Here is a 23,788-nt window from a genome sequence, read left to right as displayed (position 1 = left end):
GACTGTATGGGTTTACAGTGTAAATTCAGAACTTAGAAACTCTATTGAAAATGTCTGCCTGAATGGGAGCCCTAATTCTAAAAATGTTCATTTTTAAATAAGTTACTCATGACAATAAGCAGAAAATGAATAGATATAAAAGAATAACCTACACTACATGATATTTGAGCACATTTTTTTTCCACAAAAATGTTTTTCTACCAAAAAAAGGCTAAATATTGATTTTGTGTAACCTTGATATCATATGGAAGAATGTTTGGCTCATAACGTTGAAAGCTCTGTCTACAGCCGAATCGGAACCTCCTGGCAGAGGCAAACAGGCTGAAATATCCAGATCCTTAGAAATGTACTGTACAGGTGCATCTCTAAAAATTCCAATATCGTGGAAAAGTCTTATCCCCCCCCCCATAATTTACTTAAAAAAGCGGAACTCTCATATATTTAAAGCTTCATTACACATTGTTTTAAATCTCGATGATTACAGCTTACAGCTCATGGAAATCAAAAATCCAGTATCTCAAAATGCTAGAGCGAACCCCCATCCCCAAAACATACCTGAAGAGTCACTGGTCCACCTTAACGTTTACAGAGAACCAGATGATTTTCCTCCTACGCCGTCCCCATTTGTCTGCAACACAAAAATCTTTAATGATTTCCTCTGTTGTGAAGCTCTCAGTTTAGGTTCTTAATTTTAAGTGATGCTCACAGGGAGTCTTTCTTGTGTTCCCTCCAAACAGCTTGTTTGTGACCTTTAGAATATTTTCCCTCCTTCCTGGCAAATTTACAGCCGTTTCAGACACACACGTTTTTATTATGGGTTAGTACACCCTTTGAACTCATGAGCAACCCTGTCGTCGTATGTACATGAAATAATACTGGTGTTCCACAGGGTTCAGTTTTAGGCCCTCTACTTTTCAATATTTATCTATCTCCACTTGGGCATCTGCTGTGACCGCTCGGCCTCCATTATCACTTTTATGTTGACAATACCCAAATCTACATTCACTCAAAATCTGGTGAAAACCTTGATGTTTGTTTTCTTTCTGAATGTATTTCTGAGATAAAACCGTGGATGAATAATAATTTTCTGTGACTGAATAACGGGAAAACTGAAGTTATTCTTATAGGTTCCTGTCAGCAAATTCTCAAAGCTGGTCCAGTGTCTCTGTTTGTTGATGGCTCTGTTCTAGAGACTCAAAGTAAGATGAGGAACCTTGGAGTCATTTTTGAGACGGATCAGCAGTAAGATGTGCTAGTTGATCGCAAGTGTTCAGGTCTAGGCATAAGTTGTGCAGCTGTAAGGAGGAAAAAAAGTTATACTATAATCTTTTCCTCATAAAAAGAAGGCCCCTCTAAGTCAGACAGAAAAGGGAAGTGCACACACACACACACACACACACACACATACATACATACATATACTCAGACATGGAACACATAGCCATTTGTTTCATTATTCAGTGTAGTTTATTCTAACAGTCATTTACAGTTTAAGAATCATACTAAACATATACTATTGACAAATAAAGAAATACATACACTTACCCATGATGGTGAAGAAAAGTACAAAGACAGCTAAGGTCCTCGCTCAATGATGGTCAAATGAAAATGCCATAATAAGCAGAAGTAGTTTTTAAAAATGGGCGACCTTAAAATTAGGGGGGGGGGGATAAATAAATAAATAATTTTTAAAAACTTAAATCTCGAACATAATGGTTTTTGAAAATTCCAGAAAATCAAAAGTAATAGTTTTCTGAAGTATCAGAATATCAGAAACAATGGGTGTTGAAAGTTTCAGAAAATCAAACACAATAGTTTCTGAAAAAAAAAGCCTAAAATTCAGACTTAATGGGTGTGGATATCACCCAGAAATCAAGTGTATTGGTATTTAGGAAAACCGGGGGTGTTTCCTCTGTAGAAAAGGGAGCCCCGTAACTGGGGTCTTTTTTAGATCACTTTGGGACATCTCCGTGGATCTCGTGTGGTGGACAATAAATTGGACCCTTTCTTTTCTCACTCATGGTTTTTTGTGTTTTTCTTCATCCACAAGCTGATCTGATATAAGTACTTGACTTTGAAACTTATTAGTGTTTAACTTTTGGAAAAATTTGCAACAACACGGTGCAAAAAGCGGGATGTATAAAAAATCGGACGGAGAAAGCATGAAGGAAAAATCGGAAGTAAACAAAGACTCTTGTGGCCGTGAATACAGGGCATTGCACAGCTCAGTGAAGCACTCTTCCTCACCACGTTATACATCTACCAGGATGGACGGGAAAGCCGGCCGGTTTGGGTTTGCTTTTAGCCTAGCATGGACCCCCGCCCTATTCCCCCGCTTCCTCGCACACCACTTTCGACGTCCCCTCCCCTGGCCACCGGCATCAGGCGACGCTGAGGACTGGAGGCCTGGTCTCCGCAGTAAGCCAAGACAAAAAAATAGCAAAAATAGCACCATTTGGATCGGGAGAGGCTGCTGCGTGCTACTGCCGCGCTGCCATCTTGGATTACTCAGTGACCAAGAGAAGATTTGAACAGGCCGATGTTGGCAGGCAAGAGAGAAAGGAGTTAGTGGGGACGGGGTACAGGAAGTCAAATGAAGCGTGTATGTTGGAATGGAAACCCAGCAGTCAGGAGAAAATTCACCAAAACTCGTCTAAAGAGTCTAAAAGTCCAGCATCCGTGGTTACACAAAACGTCATGCCGAAAACGCAGGGTAAGGGAAACTCTGAGTACACCGAGTAAACTGCTCTCACTGGGTAAATGGGCGTGCATGAAAACGTACAATCGGGTCGAGTTTGAAAATGAAATGCAATGTGTCACAAATACAGTTGTGCCCAAAAGTTTACACACCCCTTGTTGACTCTGCAAAATCTTAATACTTTTAACAAAATAGGATGGATCATAAAAATCCCATGTTATTTTTTTTTAGTACAGTCTTTAATAAGCGTTTTCACATAACAGATGTTTACATATAGATAATAGCTGAATTTATAAAAATTACCCAGTTCAAAAGTTTACGCACGCTTGATTATTAATACTTTGTGTTGTTACCTGGATGATCCACAACTGTGGTTATGTTTTGTGATAGTTGTTCACGAGTCCCTTGTTTGTCCTGAGCAGTTAAACTGCCCACTGTTCTTCAGAAAAATCCTCCAGGTCCTGCACATTCTTTGCTTTTCCAGCATCTTCTGCATGTTTGAGCCCTTTCCAACAGCGACTATATGATTTTAATATCCATCTTTTCACACTGATATTACAGTGACACAGCTATGACAAAACGTGCAAACGTTCACTGATGCTCAAGAAGGCAACATGATACATTACGAGCCGGGGGGTGTAAACTTTTGAACAGGATGATCAGTGTAAATTGTTATTTTTTTGGTCGTCTGAAAAACATGTAAATATCTTATTTAGCTTCTGTAGTACTAAATGAAAAAATAAGATCTTTAAACAAAATAATAATTTACACAGATCATCCTGTTCAAAAGTTTACACCCCCCTGGTTCTTAATGTATCGTGTTGCCTTCTTGAGCATCAGTGAATGCTTGCACCTGATATAATAAGGAGGATGTGAGTAAAAATGTGTGTGTATGAGTATGTTTGAGCATACCGAACTCTATTGGACTCTATTGTACTCACATGCACAAACTATTAGACAAAATCAAGATATGTCCATGTAGGCTATGACATCTCAAGGTCAGAAGCAGCAGCAGGACCTCCTCATTGTGCCCGACCCCAATGTTCTCCTCAGCCACCAGGACTTTGTGAAGAGGATTAGATCCCAGGGACTTGGAGGTAGGAAGACAGTGGTCACATGCTCAAGTATGAGAGCGACTGATATTGATTTAAAAAAAAAAAAAAAAAAAATTGTTTATTTGCATGTTTACGTGCCCGATAACCTATATCCAGAACCGATATTTATTTACTGTTTTACTTCTGTTTTTGACACAAAGATAACACCACCACTGAACTGAACAAACCGTTTTATTTATAACAATTTTGTCCATTTCACTTCCTCCTTGCATACAAAATAAAACAAACTCTTATTTATGCACGAATAAATAAAAGGGGTCTGAAAGTGTGCAAAAAATAAAGTGCACTGTTACTAAAGTGTCTTTTTTAAAAATAATAATAATAATAATAATAAATTTAAAAAAAAAAAAGCTTTGATGAGTTAAACAGATTACATGACTCTGAGTTCGTCTCTATTTTCTAAACTACATATCAAGCGTTTATGTAACACATCTCATTTGTGCATTGATGGCTGTTATGTTAAATAAAGTTCATCAGTTAATTAAAGCAAGTATACTTTACCTGTGCATGTCGTGGTTGAATCGTCTCCCCTCAGATTTAGTGCTGCAATCACGGTCCTGCTCGCAATCTCAAAACGACCACAAGATGGCGCCATTTATCGCTCGAGCCGATATTTCAAACCCGATATCTGATTATGGAAAAACGCTTAAATATCGGTAAAAACCGATTATCGGTCAATCTCTACTCACGTTTGTTAATTAACTATAAACAGGGCTCTGGTGTTCTCCTTAATTCTAAATATTACTCTAAAAATATCTGAAATTGGAATTACAGATTGTACGACAGATCTTGTTTTTCTCAGGCATCCTAGTCCGCACACTTGTTGGACGAGTAACCAATAAAACTCACCATTATGAGGAAAATTTACTTTGTTTTTAAGCACGTCTATCAGAACTCTTTCAGTAGATGGAATTTGAACTGGAATGAAATGAAGCTCTTGGCCTGTATCTGTGTGATTTGATGCACTCCGCTGATGCCACGTGATTGGCTGATTGCATCACTGCATGAATGAGCATAAATGTTCCTAATAAAGTGGTCAGTGAGTATGTCTGCGTTAGTACGTGTGTGGGTGGGTGGTGTCAACATCCTCTATAAAGATGAGTGAAAGATGAAATACTTGGAGTTACTTCTCATATCTGCAAATGTAATATTTGACAAACAATGTCACAATAGACAATAATCTGTTACGAGCATTTACATTTTTAATGAGCGAGAGAGAGGGAGAGTTATTAACTATTTAATGTTTAATTATTAATGGAATAAGCCTAGATTGAAAGCTATGCATAAGTAAAAATAAATAAATAAATAAATAAAATGGATTTGATTGAGGTATTAACACAACATATCTGGTGTAACTTTAGTAATAATAAGGGACGTCACAAATGTTTTATTTAGCTCTGTTTATGTTCAAATAGCAGTCCTGATATCGGATAGTGCTGTTATAATTCATTATATTCTAAAAAGTCAAACAGTCCTGAAGCATATTATGAATAAGAGTCCTGGGATAGTCTGATCTAAGTATGAGTCCAGTAGCAGTTCTTAGGTACAAATGTACAAAGGTGAGATTATCCACTGAGATGACCTTGAGGTTTAACTCTAAACTGTTTTTGGATCTTTTTTGTTTTTGACTTTTTCTTTCATCGTTTCGATTATTTTATGGCAATGATAAGAACCTGTGCAGTAAAGCTCAGCTGAGTGGAGTCAAGGCCCTGACCAAAGCCGATATACAGGAGCAGGCGGAAGTCAACCCTGAGCACTTTCATCAACACTATAGCCAGACTTCTGCACAGCCACACGTGGTACCCGTTAAGCAACATCAGGAAGGTGACGTGCTCCGTGTTTCATTCGTCTTTTTTTTAACAACACTAGTTTTGTGCAAGGCTTTCAGCTGGAGCTGCCATCGTATATTCGTCTTGCGGTGTGTTTTGTGTGTGTGTGTTGTGTTGTATTCAGCCTCAGAAATCCCCAGTGGATGACAGAAGTGGTGACACTCTAATGGCCGATGCTGTACATGATGTAGCTCCCCTCCCAATGCTTCTCATCAGGAAGTGTGGGCTTTGTTCGAGAGCATCTGTAACAATGTGTGCCATGTCAGGTGCGAGGAATTCTGGATCCCGCAGTTCAGTTTTGATTAACACCAGTCCACTAGGAGGCGCTAATCCCGGACGAGCCCAAGATTTGTTGCCACCCTGACAAAGGTGTCGGGGTGAGATGTTCGAATAGTAAATAAAAAAGGAAAACCACGTTATTTGCGCTTGCTAACATTGCAGCATTTATTCATCTGCATTTTTATATTCAGTGTTATTTATCACCACTGGCAAAATAATTTAAAATAAAAATGAAGCAAGTTCCCGTAATTACAGAATTACCAATACTCAGTATAATATATTGTAAGTACAAACAACACTCAAATATGAATTAAAGTATACAATTATCTAAACATTCAATAAAACTCAGTGTCCATTCACACTATTACATATATTCCTTCAATAGCACACGGTGCGCGCGCACACACAGCAACTACTTTTCCGCTAGCATATAGCCTATTAGCACCCCTTCACCAGCATACATACACAACATACACCAAAACAACATCGACTACAGTCATGTTTTACATTACGTATCAGTATACATTCGACCAGTAATTTATGGCATAGAAACTGTACTTTTTGGTGTATTACAAACTGAATAGTAAATAAAAAAGGAACACCACGTTATTTGCGCTTGCTAACGTTGCAGCATTTATTCTTCTGCATTTGATAACGCAATCATCTTTCCCGTTACCTGCCAATGCGCCTCCTAGTGTTGTGAAGGTGTAGTGTACATGAAAATGCAGGGGTAATAGTGTATAATAGGACTAACCAAAGGAGTACAATCTAACTGAAAATCTCATCTCAAAATGAACTATTCTAATGCATTAATGTTGAATATAGCCCCACAAAATAATAACGTTAAAATAAAATAAAATGATGGGGTATTATTACGTGTATGTCTTATTTCAACCCTCTACATAGGCTTCTCTACACTGGTTTCTCTACACTGGCTTCCTGTTGATTTTAGAGTGCAATACAAGGTCTTGCTTATGGTTTTTAAAAGTCTACATGGACTTTCTCCAGAATATATTACCAGCCTGTCACAGCATCATTGTGCTGCTAGACCGCTAAGATCATCTCACAGTTTCCTTTTAAATGTCCCAAAATCTCGATTGAAAACTAAAGGAGATCGTACCTTCTCGGTGGCAGCACCATGCCTCTGGAATATCCTCCACTACATATTAGATCCTGTGACTCGATCGAATGTTTTAAATCAACGTTGAAGACGCATCTCTACTTTGTTGCATATAATTGTCCTTAGATGCATGGAGACTGAATAGTGATGAGTTTTGTATTTTATTGTATGTGTGTATTGGTGATATTTGTTATTTTGGGAGTGTAAAGCAGTTTGGTCCGCTTCTGTTGCTTTTAAATGTGCTATAGAAATAAATGTTGATTGATTTAATTATGTTCCTGTATTGTGGTTATCTACATCTAATTTGATTGGTCAGAAGAATTGGTGATTCATTTTCTATAACATATTTTCTGTAATTTAAATCACAGGTTTACATTAATGCTCTATGAGCACTTAGCAGCTAGTAAAGATGGTCTACAAGATTGAACAGAAACTGGTAGCTGAAACTGGTCAGAACAGGCTGGATTTTTCAGCAGGTAGTTGCTATAATGTAAATGATAACAGGAAGTTGTTTCGCAGATGTTACACAATATTAAATGGAATTTAATGCCAAGAGTCAATAAAAGCAGAAAAGATCATTTTGTCTGTCACCTCAGACAATTCCCTACCAGACCAGCAGAGGGAATCCTTTCTCATAGTATGAATTTCTTCTTTGGTTCCTGTGATTTTCTGTACACACCTGTCTTGTCTTTCCCCTGATTGGTTCTCATTTATAAGTTCTGTGTTTTCCCTCTTTAGTAGTATTTGTTTTACTGAGTAGTTATTATCTGATGTTTCTGCATGCTAGATTCTTGTTTTGTACCCTTTCTAGTATTCTGGGTTTTTTAATTAATTAATTTATTTTTTATTTTATTTTATTTATCTTGCCTTGACATTTTTTTTAGTTTGTACTTTGTTTAAATAAATCTGTGCCCCAAATCTTTACAACACTATACTGATGCTGCAGGTAAATATTAATCTAACAGACTTGATTTTAAATTATTTTATTACCTGTTACAAACTTCTACTAAAATTAGTCTATCAGAGCTAGAAAGTAATGCAGCCTAAACTTCACTTAGTAAATTGTCCTATTTAATTCAACTGAATGTTATTTATAGAGGACATTTATCAATAGCAGTTGTCACAAAGTACTTTTACAGCTCTACCCCAAATTCCTACCAAGCTGGGATATGCAAAGGAAATTAATTCTATTGTCCTCTACGTGTTAATGAGACAATAAAGGCCTTTTTTCTTCTTTCTGCAGAAATCTGGATGTAGATTTAGATCTCTAATGAGCAATTATCTGTAGACCAGCTGTAGTAGCAGTTTTATGGCACAAGATGTCGCTATGTAGCCAATTAGCCATAGCTCACTACAGTCTACTGTTGTGTTGACTCGGTCCGTCAGGTTTCCTAGGGGTCATCTAACAAACTTCACTTGAACTCATAAAGTATAGAAACATTAATGCGAGGAGAAACTGAACATATTCAAAACACTTGGAGTAATTTATAATCCATTCGTTTGTTTATTTAGGTCAAATTTCCTCTAAAGAAAAGTCTACATGCAAGCATTAAGAAAATGATGTTTAAGACAGATAACAATGCTGATACTATGAGGTAACATAAAACCACTACATGAGAAAAGATCTAAATTTTATTTTTTTAGGATAAATATTAATACTGCATATAAAAAGTAAATTGAGACATGGAAAGAGTGATGAAAGAGATCTTCAAAAATAAAAAACGAGACAGCGGTTGTTGTTTCCTGTTTCCTGGTAACCACACTATATAACAGAGAGACACTCAGGCAGTGTGAGTGTGTGTGTGTTGTCACTTTGAGGGACTGGTGTCTGTGCAGAAGAATCAGTAATGATGAAGTGCTTGTATCTTTTGTCTGTTGTGTTTCATGTCACTGCAGGTGAGTGAAGTTACATTGTATTTTCTATTACAGAAAGGAGAGAGAATATTAGCCAGTTCTTAGTTCAGCTGCTTTGTGTTTAGTTCATGTGGTTTCTGTCCAGACTGGGTTTACAGTAGGCCGTAGTTCAGTCCTGTTCCTGAACAACCAAATTGTTCAAAGACAGCAGTAATCTTTATACACAAGATAAACATACACGTCATGCCTTGTATTATAATCTCCTTATTTAGACCTGTTCAGCTTTGATCATGTGGATTTTTTCTTCCTGATTAACTTCAGTCTAAAATGTACTGATGAAGAGAGGTGGGTGAATGAATAAGGAGGAATCTACAGTGAGATTATTTTACATCCCTATAATACTTACAGTGTGTGTTGTAACTAGTAACTGTCACGTCTTCATTCTGGTCTTAGCTATAAATAGATGCGTGTGAATTTTTTTTTTTTTTTTTTACAATTACATGTTACATGCCTTTATCAATACTATTTTCACATTTTCAAAACTTACAACAGCGGTCTATGTGGACTGAACTGTGCCACTCTCATTACTTATAAATAAAAGTAAAAGTAAATAAACTAATTTAAAAAAACAATAACAGCTAATTTCCAGTTTAGCATTACACAGCTGTTCTGTTTTTATTCATTACCATCTATACAAAAGGTGAACTCTGTGGATCTATGAGCAGTGTGGTGATGCAGTGGGTAGCCTTGTCTCCTCACAGCTCCAGGGTCTCCGCTTCAGTCCTGAGCTCGGGCTTCTGTCTGTGTGGAGTTTCTGTGCTTGTTCTCCCCATGTCCATGTGGGTTTCCTCTGGGTTCTCTGGTTTCCTCCCACCTCCTAAAATACACCAATAGGTGGACTGACCAAGATAAATTGCCCCTAGTTATAATTGTGTGCATGCATGCATGTGTGTGTGAGTGCATGTATGTGTGTGCGCATGCGTGTGTGTGTGCTTGTGTGCATGTGTGTGCGTGTGTGCATGTGCGTGCATGCGTGTGTGTGTGTTTTTTGCCTTTTGAGGAGGTTAACAAACTGATCCACCTTACATTGTTCAGAGAAAAACAGAGAATCACATGTAGACACAGGTCATAAAAATAAGCATACATACCAACAGTCAAAAAAATAATTAAAAAGTCAAGTAAAAGCGAACCTAAAAAAGATAAGTAACGTTACAATGATGGACTCCAATGTGATGTGCGACAGCGATTTTTTTCCTGTTTTCTTCCAAACAAAAAGCTACATCGTAATGATGTAAGCATGTTCAGGCCCAGAACATTAAGCACAATGTGAGTGCAGGTCAGTGGGGGGTGGGGTGGGGGGGGGGGCAATTGTGCTTGGGCACAGTACAAGGCAACTGGGCCTAGTGTGAGTATGCCCTAAATTGATGGAACATATTTGAATACAGTTTATTTATTGGGGTTTTCAGTGTCTTACCTGATATGATTGTTTTTCAGGTTATTGTGTTATGAATGAAAAGGTGCTCCTGTGGATGGAGAGAGAGAGAGAGAGAGAGAGAGAGAGAGCGAGAGAGAGTGTGTTCTGGTAGAATGAGTTGATTTTGAGGTGTGTATGAAGTGTTAGGCATGTTGGATGTGAGGGTAACTGCTGTACTGAGCTTCATGTTGATAAAGAGAAGGGTTTTGAAAAAGAGACCTCATTGTTGTGAAAGGTATATAACCAAGTGTAAAAAAAGATTTTAAGGGATGTATGACTATGTGCTCATTGAGTGTGGAGTATTACTCAATATTCTCTGTGCATGGCACAATGTTGGTTAACTGATGCTGTGAGAAAGAGGAAGTAGCCATTCTCCCATCAGCCCCCATGCTGCCCTGGCCACAATCATGTGGTTACTCTGACATGCTGAGCGTAGCTAGGGCTAATTTTATTCTAGTGATTACAGTGAGCAAACACACACACATACACACACACACACACACAGAGGTGCTTGGAAGTTTGTGAACCCTTTAGAATTTTCTATATTTCTGCATAAATATGACCTAAAATATCATCAGATTTTCACACAAGTCCTAAAAGTAGATAAAGAGAACCCATTTAAATAAATGAGACAAAAATATTATACTTAGTCATTTATTTATTGAGGAAAATGATCCAATATTACATATCTGTGAGTGGCAAAAGTATGTGAACCTTTGCTTTCAGCATCTGGTGTGACCCCCTTGTGCAGCAATAACTGCAGATAAACGTTTGCGGCAACTGTTGATCAGTCCTGCACATCGGCTTGGAGGAATTTTAGCTTGTTCCTCAGTACAGAACAGCTTCAACTCTGGGATGTTGGTGGGTTTCCTCACGTGAACTGCTCGCTTCAGGTCCTTCCACAACATTTCTATTGGATTAAAGTCAGGACTTTGACTTGGCCGTTCCAAAACATTAACTTTATTCTTCTTTAACCATTCTTCAGTAGAATGAATTGTGTGTTTAGGGTCATTGTCTTGCTGCATGACCCACTTTCTCTTGAGATTCAGTTCATAGAGAGATACCCTGACATTTTCCTTTAAAATTCCATGGTATAATTCAGAAATCATTGTTCCATGAATGATGGCAAGTCGTCCTGACTAGATGCAGCAAAACAGCCCCAAACCACATACTACCACCACCATGTTTCACAGATGGGAACAAAACACTTTTCCAATAGCCTTCTGGCTTGTCCACATGATCTTTAGCAAAAGATCAGAGTTCTTTAAATAAAACTAAATGCTCTTTAAATAAAACTAAATGCTCACTCACACCTGACTCTAATTTCACCTTCAAATTAACTGCTATTTGCCATTTTTAATATACTCACTAAAGTCATATAAGCTAGATTAGATTATTATTATTATTATTATTATTATTATTATTATTATTAAATATTACTCTAAGTGGTTGTAGTAGTATTTTTCAGTTTATAAAAAGTGTAATTTGTATTGAATTGAAAAGGAAGTTAACTCATATAAAGTGTAATAGAAAAGTTATTTTCTTGTAACTTGTATGTCACTTCTTCATTCTGGTCTTGTCTGTAAATAGACGCATCAGTGACCATCTTCACTTCCTGCATTACGCCTTATTCACAGTTTTTATTTTTTACAATTAGTTGCATTTATTTATTTATTTATTCATTCATTCATTCATTCATTCATTCATACTGTGTTCACATTTTCAAAACTCACAAAAGTGGTCTACGTGTATCACTTTTCACTGCTTTGACCACACTCATTGAATGCATGACTTGTTTTTTGCTCTCACCAGCAGCTGTGAGCTTTATATTAACAGACGTGAAAATTTCCTAATCAAATCAACACTAAAATATGGTACAATCCTAAATAAACTAAATATAAACAAACAAAAATAATGATCTGCTTGCTGCATGTACCAATTCTCACATTATTCCAAATTGTATTTTCCATATGAGCTAATAATATGGAAATTGAATAATGTAATTTCCATATTCATTAATAATCATTAATTCTTATTAAAACTAAGTAGTAAAACAGACACATTTCAAGATTTTGGAATTAAATGTACTGAAGTATTTTTCTTGAACTGTTGTACTTCATATTGTATTCAGCAGATTGTGAGTTTTTGTATGTTTGTTTCTGTAGGCTGTGCTCTCTCTGCTGATAATCCGATAGAAATCACAGGACACAAAGGTGGTTCAGTGCTGTTCCCCTGCTCCTGCTCTGACCTGAACACCAAACCTCAGAAATTCACCTGGTCGACCTTCAGAACTGGACCTCTGACAGAAGTGTTAAATGATGAACACTACCGTGGCAGACTTCAGCTGTTTAATCACAGTTCTCCTGCTAATCTGTCTCTGCTCATATCTGACCTGAGAGAAGAGGATTATGGAACCTACAGGTGCAGCACTGAGAAGGAACACAGAGAGACCAGGCTTTATATTAAAGGTAAAGTATTTAAATACACAATAACAGTTGATATTAAGTGAAAACAGACTTGATAAGTGTTCAAATTAATTATAGTTAAATATGTAACAAAAAAGTTTACTCCATTTACCAGGGTTTAGGATTTTACTCTAGAAGTCATTTTGCCAAAATCAAGTTAAATAGCAACAAATACAGATTATGGGTTTCAGACTGACCTGAACTTTGGAATGCTATCAGATTGGATTTGAGTCTAATCTATGATTTATTTTGGTAACTGTTATGTTATATTGTGAGGAGACAAGTGCGGGCGGTGTAGCAACAGGAAGACGAGGATCAAACTGAAAATGAAATCCGAAAAAACAGACGAAGTCCAGGTGATTGGGCAAACAATCCAAACGGGGCTATCCAGGAAATCGTAATCCGAAACAAGTAGTATATCCGAAAGAAGTATATCCGAAAATCATGGAAATCCAACACACAGACAAAGGCTTGGTGAAATGACAGTGTTTAGGCTACTGAGCGTTTACTTCGCAAACGTCCGTTGTTCTCCGCCTGACCTACATACTCTGTGTGTAAGTCTATTACTGAGTGCAGGTGTCCGCAATCAGAACTCTGGAGAATGTGAGCGCGTGCGTGTCTGGGAAGTGCAGTCCTCGGCGTCCATGTTTGTAGTCCACGCTGCACTCTGGGAACTGTAGTCGCGAGTTCGCCGCAACATGACAGAGCCCCCCCAAAGGGCTCACTCCAGGAGCCGAATCCCGAGGCCTCTTCTCCGTGGTCCTGGCTTGGCTGGGTGAGCGGCATGAAATTCCCTACTCAGGCTTGGGTCTAGAATGTCCTGGGCCGGGAGCCAGCACCGCTACTCTGGGCCATATCCCTCCCAGTCCACCAGGTACTCTAGTTTACCTCTGCAACAACCGGAGTTTAGGATGGTCCAGACACGGTAGGCTGGTTGGCCATCGATTTCCAACGGCTCCGGTGGAGAGTCACCTGGCACCGCCGTGGCTAATGGGCCCAGGATAAGTGGTTTCAGGAGAGAGACATGAAATATCGGGGCGATGTGGCTGTGCTTGGGCAATTGTAGTCGGTACGTGACCTCATTAATCTGTTCCTTGACTTTGAAGAGGCCAATATACCTGGAGTTTAGTTTTTCCTGCATGGGAAGGGCTGCTTCAGGTCTTTCGTGGAGAGCCACACTCTGTCCCCGGGTTGGTAATTGGGATGATCCCTCCGGTGGCGATCCGCCTTTCGTTTGGCGGTGCGGGAGGCCTGCACTAGGTGTTGGTGTGTGTGTTCCCAAACCTGCTCACTTCAGTGGAACCACTCATCCACTGCTGGCGAGTCAGTGGGGTTGGTGTTCCAGGGGAACAAGGGTGGTTGCTAGTCCAAGACACACTGGAAGGGGGTGAGCTGCATGGCTGAGTGTGGCAGGGAGTTTTGAGCATATTCTGAATTGGCTCCAGTCCTCCAGATTTGTGGCACAGAAGGTCCAGAGGAACCTAGCAACCTCTTGGTTAGCCCGCTCTACCTGTCCTTTAGCCTGGATGTGGTAACCTGAGGTGAGACTAACGGTAACGCCCATCTTCTCCATGAAGCTGGCCCAGAGTCAGGACATGAATTGCGGCCCCCTATCACTCACAATCTCGTCCAGGATCCCAAAGTACCTGAACACATGCTGACACAGTAGCTCGGCAGGGGCAAAGGCGAGTCTAAGGCCAGGTGGGACCATGGCCATGCCGGGATGGGTAAGGGCTTGAGCTTACTGGCTGGTAGTGTCCACGGTGAGGCGTGAGACATTTGGCCGTCTTGAGGTTGATATGGTACTTATAGATGATATAGATACTTGAGGTTCTTATGGTTAGTGTAGATTACAAACGGGTGCGTGGCACCCTCTAGCCAGTGCCTCCACTCCTCCAGGGCCAGTTTGACTGCCAGGAGCTCTTGGTTCCCCACATCGTAGTTGCATTCTACCGGGGAGAAGAATGCCACAGGGTGTAGCTTGGGCTTGTCCCCGAGCCTCTGTGAGAGAATGGCCCCTACTCCCACTTCTGAGGCATCAATCTCCACGATGAAGTGTCTGGAGGGATCTGGGTGCCTGAGGATAGGAGGCCCTCTTGAACACTAATTCACCACTAAGCCTCTCAGACTACATGTGGTTACAAAACATAGCCAAATTACTTACCCAGCCACACCAGCACCGCTTGAACTTAACGTCTGTCCATGGTGACCCCCCTCGGGCTGATGACATAGCCCAGGAAAGAGATCGTGTGTTGGTGAAATTCACACTTCTCTGCCTTTACATACAGCTGATGTTGAAGGAGACGGTGCAATACCTGCCGGACATGGCCGATATGCTCCTCTAGGGATGCTGAATACACCAGGATGTCATCGATGTATGTAATGACCCTCCTCCCCAGCATAGCATATCTCTCAGAACGTCATTAATTAGACACTGGAACACCGAGAGGGTGTTAGCGAGTCCATAAGGCATGACCAGGTACTCGTAGTGCCCGGAGGTGGTGCTAAATGCCGTCTTCCACTCATCCCCTTCCCGGATGCAGACCAGGTTGTATGCGCTACGCAGATCCAGCTTCGTAAAAATGGTCGCGGATCTAAGCTGTTCTAGGGCTGCAGGTACTAGTGGTAGGGGATACTGGTATTTGACTGAAACTTGGTTTAGGCCACGGTAATCGATACACGGTCAGAGGCCCCCTCTTTTTTTCTCTACAAAGAAGAACCCGGCAGACCCGGGGGACATGGAAGGCCTAATGTATCCCTGTTGGAGTACCTCCTGAATATATTCCTCTATGGCTCTATGTTCAGCTTGGGAGAGAGGGTACACACGACCACGAGGTGGGCTGGCTACGGGAAGGAGCTCGATTGCGCAGTCATAGGGACGGTGTGGTGGTAATCTGCTTGCTCTCTCCTTGCTGAATACCTCACTGAGGTCTCGATATTCGAGAGGAACCGAGACTGGGACAAGAGTCATGGTGCTCTCCACTGTCGTGGCGGCCAAAGGGAGCGTGGGGAAGTTCAGGCAGTTATTAAGGCAGTATGGGGACCATTGGGTAACCTGCTTGTCTGTCCAAGAAACCTGGGGGTCATGGAGCTCCAGCCAAGGTAGGCCTAGAATGACGGGGTGCCAGGCGGAGACAGTGACATACAGGACTATGGTTTCGTGGTGCAGGGCACTAACTTGGAGTACAAGAGGCGCAGTACAGTGGGTGATGATTCCCCACCTATAGGAGACCCGTCGATGGACTAAATCTGACGTGGCTGGAGCATGGGGCGAACAAGAAGGCCGAGGTCCTGCACCATTTTCTGGTCTATGAAGTTGTCGGCTGCTCCTGAGTCGATCAGTGCTGAAAGTACAATAGACAGCCCTGAATGTTCTATTTTTACAGGTAATATGAATATGTGTGATGTGTGTGCTTGGGGTGGACTCACCGTTTGATGACTGGGTTGGCTGTCCGCACTCCCCTCAACTGGTCGCGGCCTCTTCTGGGGGCACTGACGGATGAGGTGGTTGCCCTCGCCGCAATAGAAGCAGTGGGACTCATGATGCCGCCTCTCCCTCTCCTCGCAAAGCCGGGTTTGGCCTAGCTGCATGGGCTCCGCTGCAGCTGCTGGCTCGGGTGGCTCGGGTGGCGGGGGCCCCCCAGCGCGGGGCGGTTGGTATGGCGTAGCCGGATCACAAGGTCGATGAGTGCATCGAGGGTGAGCTGTTCATCCTGATATGCCAGCTCCTTCACCAACTCAGGATTCAGCCCCTGACGGAACGCGGTTTTGAGGGCCGGCTCGTGTCCTGTGAGCCCTGCGTGATCTTCATGAGCTCCTGACCGGTCTCCCATCTGTCAGGGGAATGATCGAAGGCGCGCTGGAAGTGGGAGAGGATGTCCGCGAGTGAGGGATGGGTGCCGCCCTCTCGATCCCACTCGGCCGTAGCCCAGAGCAAGGCACATCCTGTTAGGAGTTCCATGGAGTGCGTGATATTCCAAACCTCCGGAATGTCAAAGAGCACTGGAGTAAGAAACCCTTCCATCGCTCCGGCTCCCCTGCATACCTCTCTGGCATGGGAAGGGGCGGAAAGTGCGCAGCTGGCGGTGGTTGAACATGCGCCAGCGTGGGGGTTGGAATGTGCACAGGCGGCGGTGACACGAGCGGGAGTGTGGGTTGCCCTATGCGTGTCAATTGTTCCCGCAAGCGTGAGATCTGTTCTTGCTGCGCATTTATCGCTCGGTTTTGTTCTAAAACATAATGTTGCCATTCCGGGGTGCCCGCTGTCTCCATAGTTGAGGCGAAGTAATCTGTTACCTTGTGAGGAGGCACGCGCAGGCGGTGCAGCAACAGTTAGACGAGGATCAAACTGAAAACGAAATCCGAAAAAACAGATGAAGTCCAGGCGATCGTGCGAACAATCCAAATGGGGCTATCCAGGAAATCGTAATCCGAAACAGGCAGTATATCCGAAAATCAGGAAAATCCAACACACAGACAAAGGCTTGGTGATACGACAGTGTTTAGGCTACTGAGCGTTTACTTCGCAAACTTCCGTTGTTCTCCGCCTGACCTACATACTCTGTGTGTAAGTCTATTACTGAGTGCAGGTGTCCATAATCAGAACTCCGGAGAATGCGAGCGTGTGCGTGTCTGGGAAGTGCAGCCCTCGGCGGCCATGTTTGTAGTCCGCACTGCACTCTGGGAATTGTAGTCGCGAGTTCGCCGCAACATGACAGTAACACTGTAATGTTCATAAATATAGACTGATGGTCTGAGATGGTCTGCAAGTTCAAATTTGGAATCACTGAAAAATGTTCTGACCTCATCACATAACTGGAAGAGCTGGGTGAGCACTCTGCTGCGTGAGAGCCACCGGACTTCAGTATGCAGTGAGACCTGGTGGTGTTCACTTCCCATCTCCTCACACAGAAGGGAAAACAAACATGCTTGTAATGGACGACTTTTGATGCAATTCACCATTCTGTCAGCATCGTCCAAAACAGTCTTTAAATCCGTGGGCATTCTCTTAGCAGCTAATGCCTCTCTGTGAATGCAGCAGTGTATGTGAGTGGGCAGTGGGTCTCTGACCTGCTTCACTTTGTTGCTCCATCATAGACCGAGAACCATCAGTGCTGAGTCCAACACACTTTGTCCTGCTGATGTCATTGGAAACCATGAATTGTGCAAAAAGTCAAACACAGCTTCAGCAGTTACATTTGAATGAAGAGGTCTGCAAAAAAGAAAGTTTTCCTCAATTTCTCCATCACACTCATACCTAATGAATGTGAAATTTTCAGTGGACTCAGTTTGAATTCTGTAAAAATGACGAGCCTGCTAATTAGCTGCTGGAACACATTCTCAGCCATATCATTGATTCAGCGCTTACTCATGTTGTTTGATAAAGAAATAAAATATTGTTGCTTAATTGCATTCTTCCCCAGCATAATGCTGACCATCTGCTTAGTGGCTGCTAAACTCAAGTCTTCACCTATGACAGTGTTGGGGAGTAGCTAACTAAAAGTAGTGACACTACTAACTTAACTCCATTTTTCAGTAGTGTGACAGTAGCTCCAGTACTTTACAAATAGTGTAGCATTTCCAGTAACAAGTTAAAACGAGTAATGATTTAGCATGACCAAGTGTTACGTATTGTTTTCACTACATATTTTGTCCAGTTATAAAGATGCCCTTCACTACATATCTGCAGTACCTGCTTACTTCACATGAATTAAGCACCTCATTGTAGTTCACATGAACAGGAAGAGACCGTCTGATGGACACGTAAAGCAACCAACCACAGTTTGTTACGTGATGTATGGGGCGGGGAAATGACTCACACCACGTCCTCGGACTCAGAGTTAAATGAATCCGTGTGAGATGATGTTGTTGACCAGGGCCGTTTCTAGAGTTTGATCACTACAGGGGCATGGGCCCCACAAGAACTTTACAAACGTACTTCAAAATGTTTTAAGGAGGTCCAGGGGCATTGTTTCATTAGTTTTACATTATAAATGACTGCCTACATAAACTTTTTTTAGGTAAAAAAAACTGGTTATTGTTTGGTTAAATGACAGACAAACTATATTTTTATACCTTGGAACTCTGTTTTACCATGATCATTTTTAAACAAGTACTAACAACATTAACTTCATCAATGCAAGTTTACATTTTATTTGATATTTACTATACCTAATTTCTATTAAAACTCCTGAAATAAATACACATAGATGTACACTCTGTTCAAAAAGACAAGAGAAGAATTTATGTTTTTAAATAAAAAGCTGGCACCTGAAATCCCATCACAATAATACAGTAGTGACTTTTGAAATAACCTGTATATAAAACAACAAATATATAAACATTATCATTACATTTAAAATCCATCCTCTCCAATCCTAGTCCATCAGAAACCTAGTCCCCAAAAACAAATTCATTATGTTTTATTTACACAAATACCAGACAATATAATGGAGCCACTGAAACTGTGAAATTATCTCCTAAACCAGGGATGGGCGATTCCGGTCCTGAGGGCCACTGCACTGTCCTGCAGAGTTTAACTCCATCCCTAATCACACACACCTGAAACATCTAACCAAAGATTTATACGCAGAAAATTACAGGCAGGTGTGTTTGATTAACATTTTTATGAGTGAACTAACTAACCAGCCCCCTAAATGAACAAATCACTTCAAAAAGTCTCGTGTCCCAGTAAAAAGGGTTTAGCGACGCCCCAGTTGCTAACAACTGCACAATTACACTAAACTGTATTGTATGTCTTTCGTTTATTTTCAGATTAATCTTACATTATTAAGACATAAATAATAGTCAATAATTCTAATTATTACTCATAAATATTAAGAGATTAAATACACAGATACAAAGATTTAATACAAAGATTAAAATTATTCGTCCAATACTTCGATTATAAAACGATGTACATGAGATCAAGCTCAAATTTACGGACACATATACAGGTGAACACGGTCATCATTGTAAATTGATACGTAGCCTAATGTGCACATTATATATTCATAATTGTTCTGAATTATGTATAAATTGTGTTTCATTTCTTTATGTAAAATTATACAGTTATTCATAAACTGATTCACAATCATGACATAATAAATATGTTGCCATTTTAAGTAGATTCAATGTAGTTCGCTACTTTTTGTTAGTAACTTGTAGTGTAGCTAACTACTTTTTTAAAAGTGTAACTTCACTGTAGATTAACTAGTTTAAACTATGAGTATCTTCAAAAGGTACAGTTTCAAAGTAGCTTCCCCAGCACTGATCTATGGTGTGAAGATTTTAAGTTGAAACTATCAGAGGTATGAAACCTCATACAATGCTATCACTGTCTTTTCATTTCTGCACCGGTCACACAGGATGACTCAGTTTTTGTTTTTTTTATGTTGTTGCTATTGTTTCAATTTATTGTCAATTCTCGAGGCTTTTTAGCAAATGATCCATGTTTTGTTTCGAGGTGACGGTGTAACTTTCAGTGCCTCATTAACAAGTGCCTCATTAACAAGGGTCTCTAAGCATAGCACACAGACAGGCGTGGTAACTTAATACAATTAGAAACAAGCAACGTATCTCACCTCGCTATAATGAAAATAATATTAGTTTTGATATTTCAAACTGATATTATCAGAAATATTTGAATTATTTTGATTTAATTTGATTGATTTAGCCTAGGCCCCAGTATCAGAGTCCTGATATTGGATTCATGTAGAGAATTTAAACAGGTGATTGGCTCATCCTTTAAAAATCTCTTCTGGTCTGCAGCAGAAAATGTTGTGATTTACAAGCAGGGAATATTAAAAATTGCAGTACTTCTATTATTAACTGTAAATGTTATGTTTACAGACTGTGAGCTGGTGAATAAGACAGTGGTAGAGCATGTGACTGGGTTCATAGGAGAGTCTGTAGTTCTGCCCTGCGTCTGCACTGACCTACAGGACAAACCAAAGGCTGTAAAATGGGAGTTTATTGGAATCAATCACGTTCAGGAAATTTACGATAAACAGACTGGACGTCACACAAACAGAGTCAAACTGGTCAGTAACATCGCTCCAGGAAAACTTTCTCTACTCATATCAGACCTGACTGAAGAGGACCAGGGACTCTACAGATGTTCTGTACAGGACGATAGCAGAGATGTCAGATTATCTGTTAAAGGTACATGTTTTCATTAATGACTGTGAGCATGCTTTACTCCAGTGTCATGTGCCATATTACTAACAGTGACAAAAACAGTCATTAGTTTTAATAAGTTTTGTCTTTTCAGTAGGAAGAAGAGAAACTTCAACATACTCGAGGAAAACAGACACAACACCTCCATCAGAACCGCCTCAGAGTAAAACAACAAACTCTCCACCTGCATCATCCTCAACAACACTGGAACAAGATAAACAGCAAACACACAGCAGCCTCTCTCTAGGTGCCAAAACTTTTCATCAGCAATGAAAATATACATCTGTATTATTACATTTATTAACATTTTGGTGTGTTTTATCACACAGTTTTTGGCATTCTGGCGTTTTTGTTGCTGGTGATACCCGGTGTAGTGGCAATTATTTGTTGGAGATGCAAAGGTACAATACACACACACACACACACACACACACACACACACACACACACACACAAAACAAATTCTGATATTGATGAGCTGAAACCTGTAGAAGCAACAGCACTTCTGTAAGTGTCTCTGGATAAGGAAAATGAAATTGTGTAGTTTCCACTAGAGGTGTGATTTCTGAGGTCCTTTCTCTATAGGAGGAAGATGTGGAGAGAACGTGATCACTGAAGGACATCCGGACTGTAAGAGAAACCAGAAGGATCAGGTTAGTGTACATGTGGTTAGAGTCATCTTTAAAGTCTTAGAGTCCTACTGTATTCCTAATTTAATCTCCATTTAATTCTGCATGACTTATACAGTAACAGTTATAGCAGATTTGTTTCTACCTTTAGAGGTTTAGTTATATTTGTGATACACTGCAGGTAATACACGTGAAACACACATGCTTTCACTGAACAGTGAGTTATAGGAAAATATCTTCTGCTGCTTCTATCAGAACCACATGGTTTAAAGAAAGAAGTCAGATTTGGAGATTTGTGTCGTCAAAAAGTGTTTTTCAGCAGTAAAAGCCATAGAATTTATATGTGTGATATATGTATAATTTTCATGTTCTGACTTTTATCAGATTGGGTCTGATGTCACTGTATTTACTACTGTTATTTACACTTACTACTCTACTGACCCACATTAACACAGCCGGAGCAGCAGATCATCACTGGACAGAAAACTGAATATGGCAGCATTATAACAAACTAATCCAGAATAAATATAGACACATGCTCAGATATTATAGAATAATCCTGAAAACATATATTAAATACACATTATGGGCAGCACGGGATTCACAATATTGACTTTTTGAGATTTTTATTCATTTTCCAATTAAATATCAGATTCAGGCATAAACGTGTGTTACATTTACTTATGTTAGCTAAGTGTATTGTTCTGCATTCATTGTTTATCATTAATTGCTGATGGATAATCTCGCTAATTATATTTTGAGTGTACGTGTCATTTTATATCTTATGTGTACCATACTTATATCAGGTTAAGAAATGAAAGCTCTAGAAGGCTGTTGTCATCATGCTGTTTTGTGTAAGAAGACTGCTATAGAAGTTCTTGTTTGTGACTTTTAATGACTTTGAGTAAAAATAAAAGAAGGAGGATTGTTGAATCTGACTGGACAGAATGTGTGTGTTTTTTTTTAAACAATATTGAGCTTCTTTTTTTTTTCAACAACATTGAGGTAATTTTTTTCTCCAAAGCTCACACAGTTAGCACAGCAGCGCTCTGAGTTGACTGAACTATGGATCAGTTTTTATTGCTTTGAGACAAAAGACAAAATAAGTTCATCATTCAATATTCATTCTTTTTTCACACAAATTCAACTTCCAGCAAATCTCTGTGTATCTACTGCACATGTTTCCAAACTGTTGTGTACAGTTTATAAAATAAACAAAACAGTATTTTTAAAAAATTTATTCAAAATCGAATAGTAAAAAACTTAATAAATTAATAAATAATCAGTCAGTCAATCACAGTTTATTTCCTAATTTAGCTGTAGACCTACTCACTTTGTTTTTTCTATACATAAGAGGACATGTTTGGATCGATGGGCAGCACAGTGGTACAGCAATTAGCATTACTCCCTCACAGCTCCAGGGTCGCCAGTTCAATCCTGAGCTCAGGTTACTGTCTGTGTGGAGTCTCACATGTTCTCCCCATGTCCATGTGGGTTTTCTCTGGGTTCTTCGGTTTCCTTCCACCTCCCAAAAACTTACCAGTGTATTGGCTACACTAAATTGCACCTAAGTTTGAATGAGTGTGTATTCCAGGGTGTATTCCCTCCTTGAGCCCAGTGTTCCCAGGACAGGTTCCAGATCCACCGTGACCCTGAGCAGGAAAAAGTGCTCACTGAAACTGAATGAAAGAATGAACAAACGAATAAAGATGGATCTAATCTGCATTTTTGGATGTGAGGTTAACTGCTGTACTGAGCTGCATGTTGGTAGAGAAGAGTTCTGAAAAACTGATCTCAGTGTTGATAAATACATGTAACCAACTATAAAAAGAATTTAAAAAAAAAACAAAAAAAAAAGATTGTAAGGGATGTATGGCAGTGTGCGTGTTGAGTGTGGAGTATTACTCAGTATTCTCTGTGCATGGCACAATGTAGGTTAACTGATGCTGAGAGAAAGAGGAAGTAGCCATTCTCCCATCAGCCCCCATGCTGCCCTGGCCACAATCATGTGGTTACTCTGACATGCTGAGTGTCTCACACTGGCTCTAACATGAGAACACTAGATATGTATGCAGCTGTGGTTTTATGAACACCAGGTAACTGCCAGAGGTGGTGAGAATCACCGGATATCTTCCTGTGTGTGTGTG

General features: G+C 40.2%; 1 protein-coding gene across 2 annotated transcripts; it reads left to right on the top strand.

The window, feature by feature from the left end:
• The first annotated feature begins 7,439 nt into the window (after nt 1-7,439).
• On the top strand, nt 7,440-22,818 carry LOC128620279 (junctional adhesion molecule-like). Of its 2 annotated transcripts, none has more exons than XM_053645150.1 (7): nt 7,440-8,937; nt 12,535-12,837; nt 20,686-20,997; nt 21,110-21,259; nt 21,342-21,413; nt 21,598-21,665; nt 22,026-22,818. In XM_053645150.1, exons 1-7 carry the CDS (start codon nt 8,889-8,891, stop codon nt 22,089-22,091), a joined length of 1,020 nt encoding a protein of 339 aa, XP_053501125.1. In that variant the 5' UTR covers nt 7,440-8,888; the 3' UTR covers nt 22,092-22,818. The 2 variants fall into 2 exon arrangements, with proteins under 2 accessions (XP_053501125.1, XP_053501117.1); XM_053645142.1 differs by having other exon boundaries at nt 21,107-21,259; nt 22,026-22,817.
• Nucleotides 22,819-23,788: the final 970 nt, after the last annotated feature.

Source organism: Ictalurus furcatus, chromosome 2, assembly GCF_023375685.1.
Source record: "Ictalurus furcatus strain D&B chromosome 2, Billie_1.0, whole genome shotgun sequence".
Lineage (NCBI taxonomy): Eukaryota > Metazoa > Chordata > Actinopteri > Siluriformes > Ictaluridae > Ictalurus > Ictalurus furcatus.
Note: the sequence above shows the minus strand (reverse complement) of the source record. Positions and strands in the feature narration are given on the sequence as shown.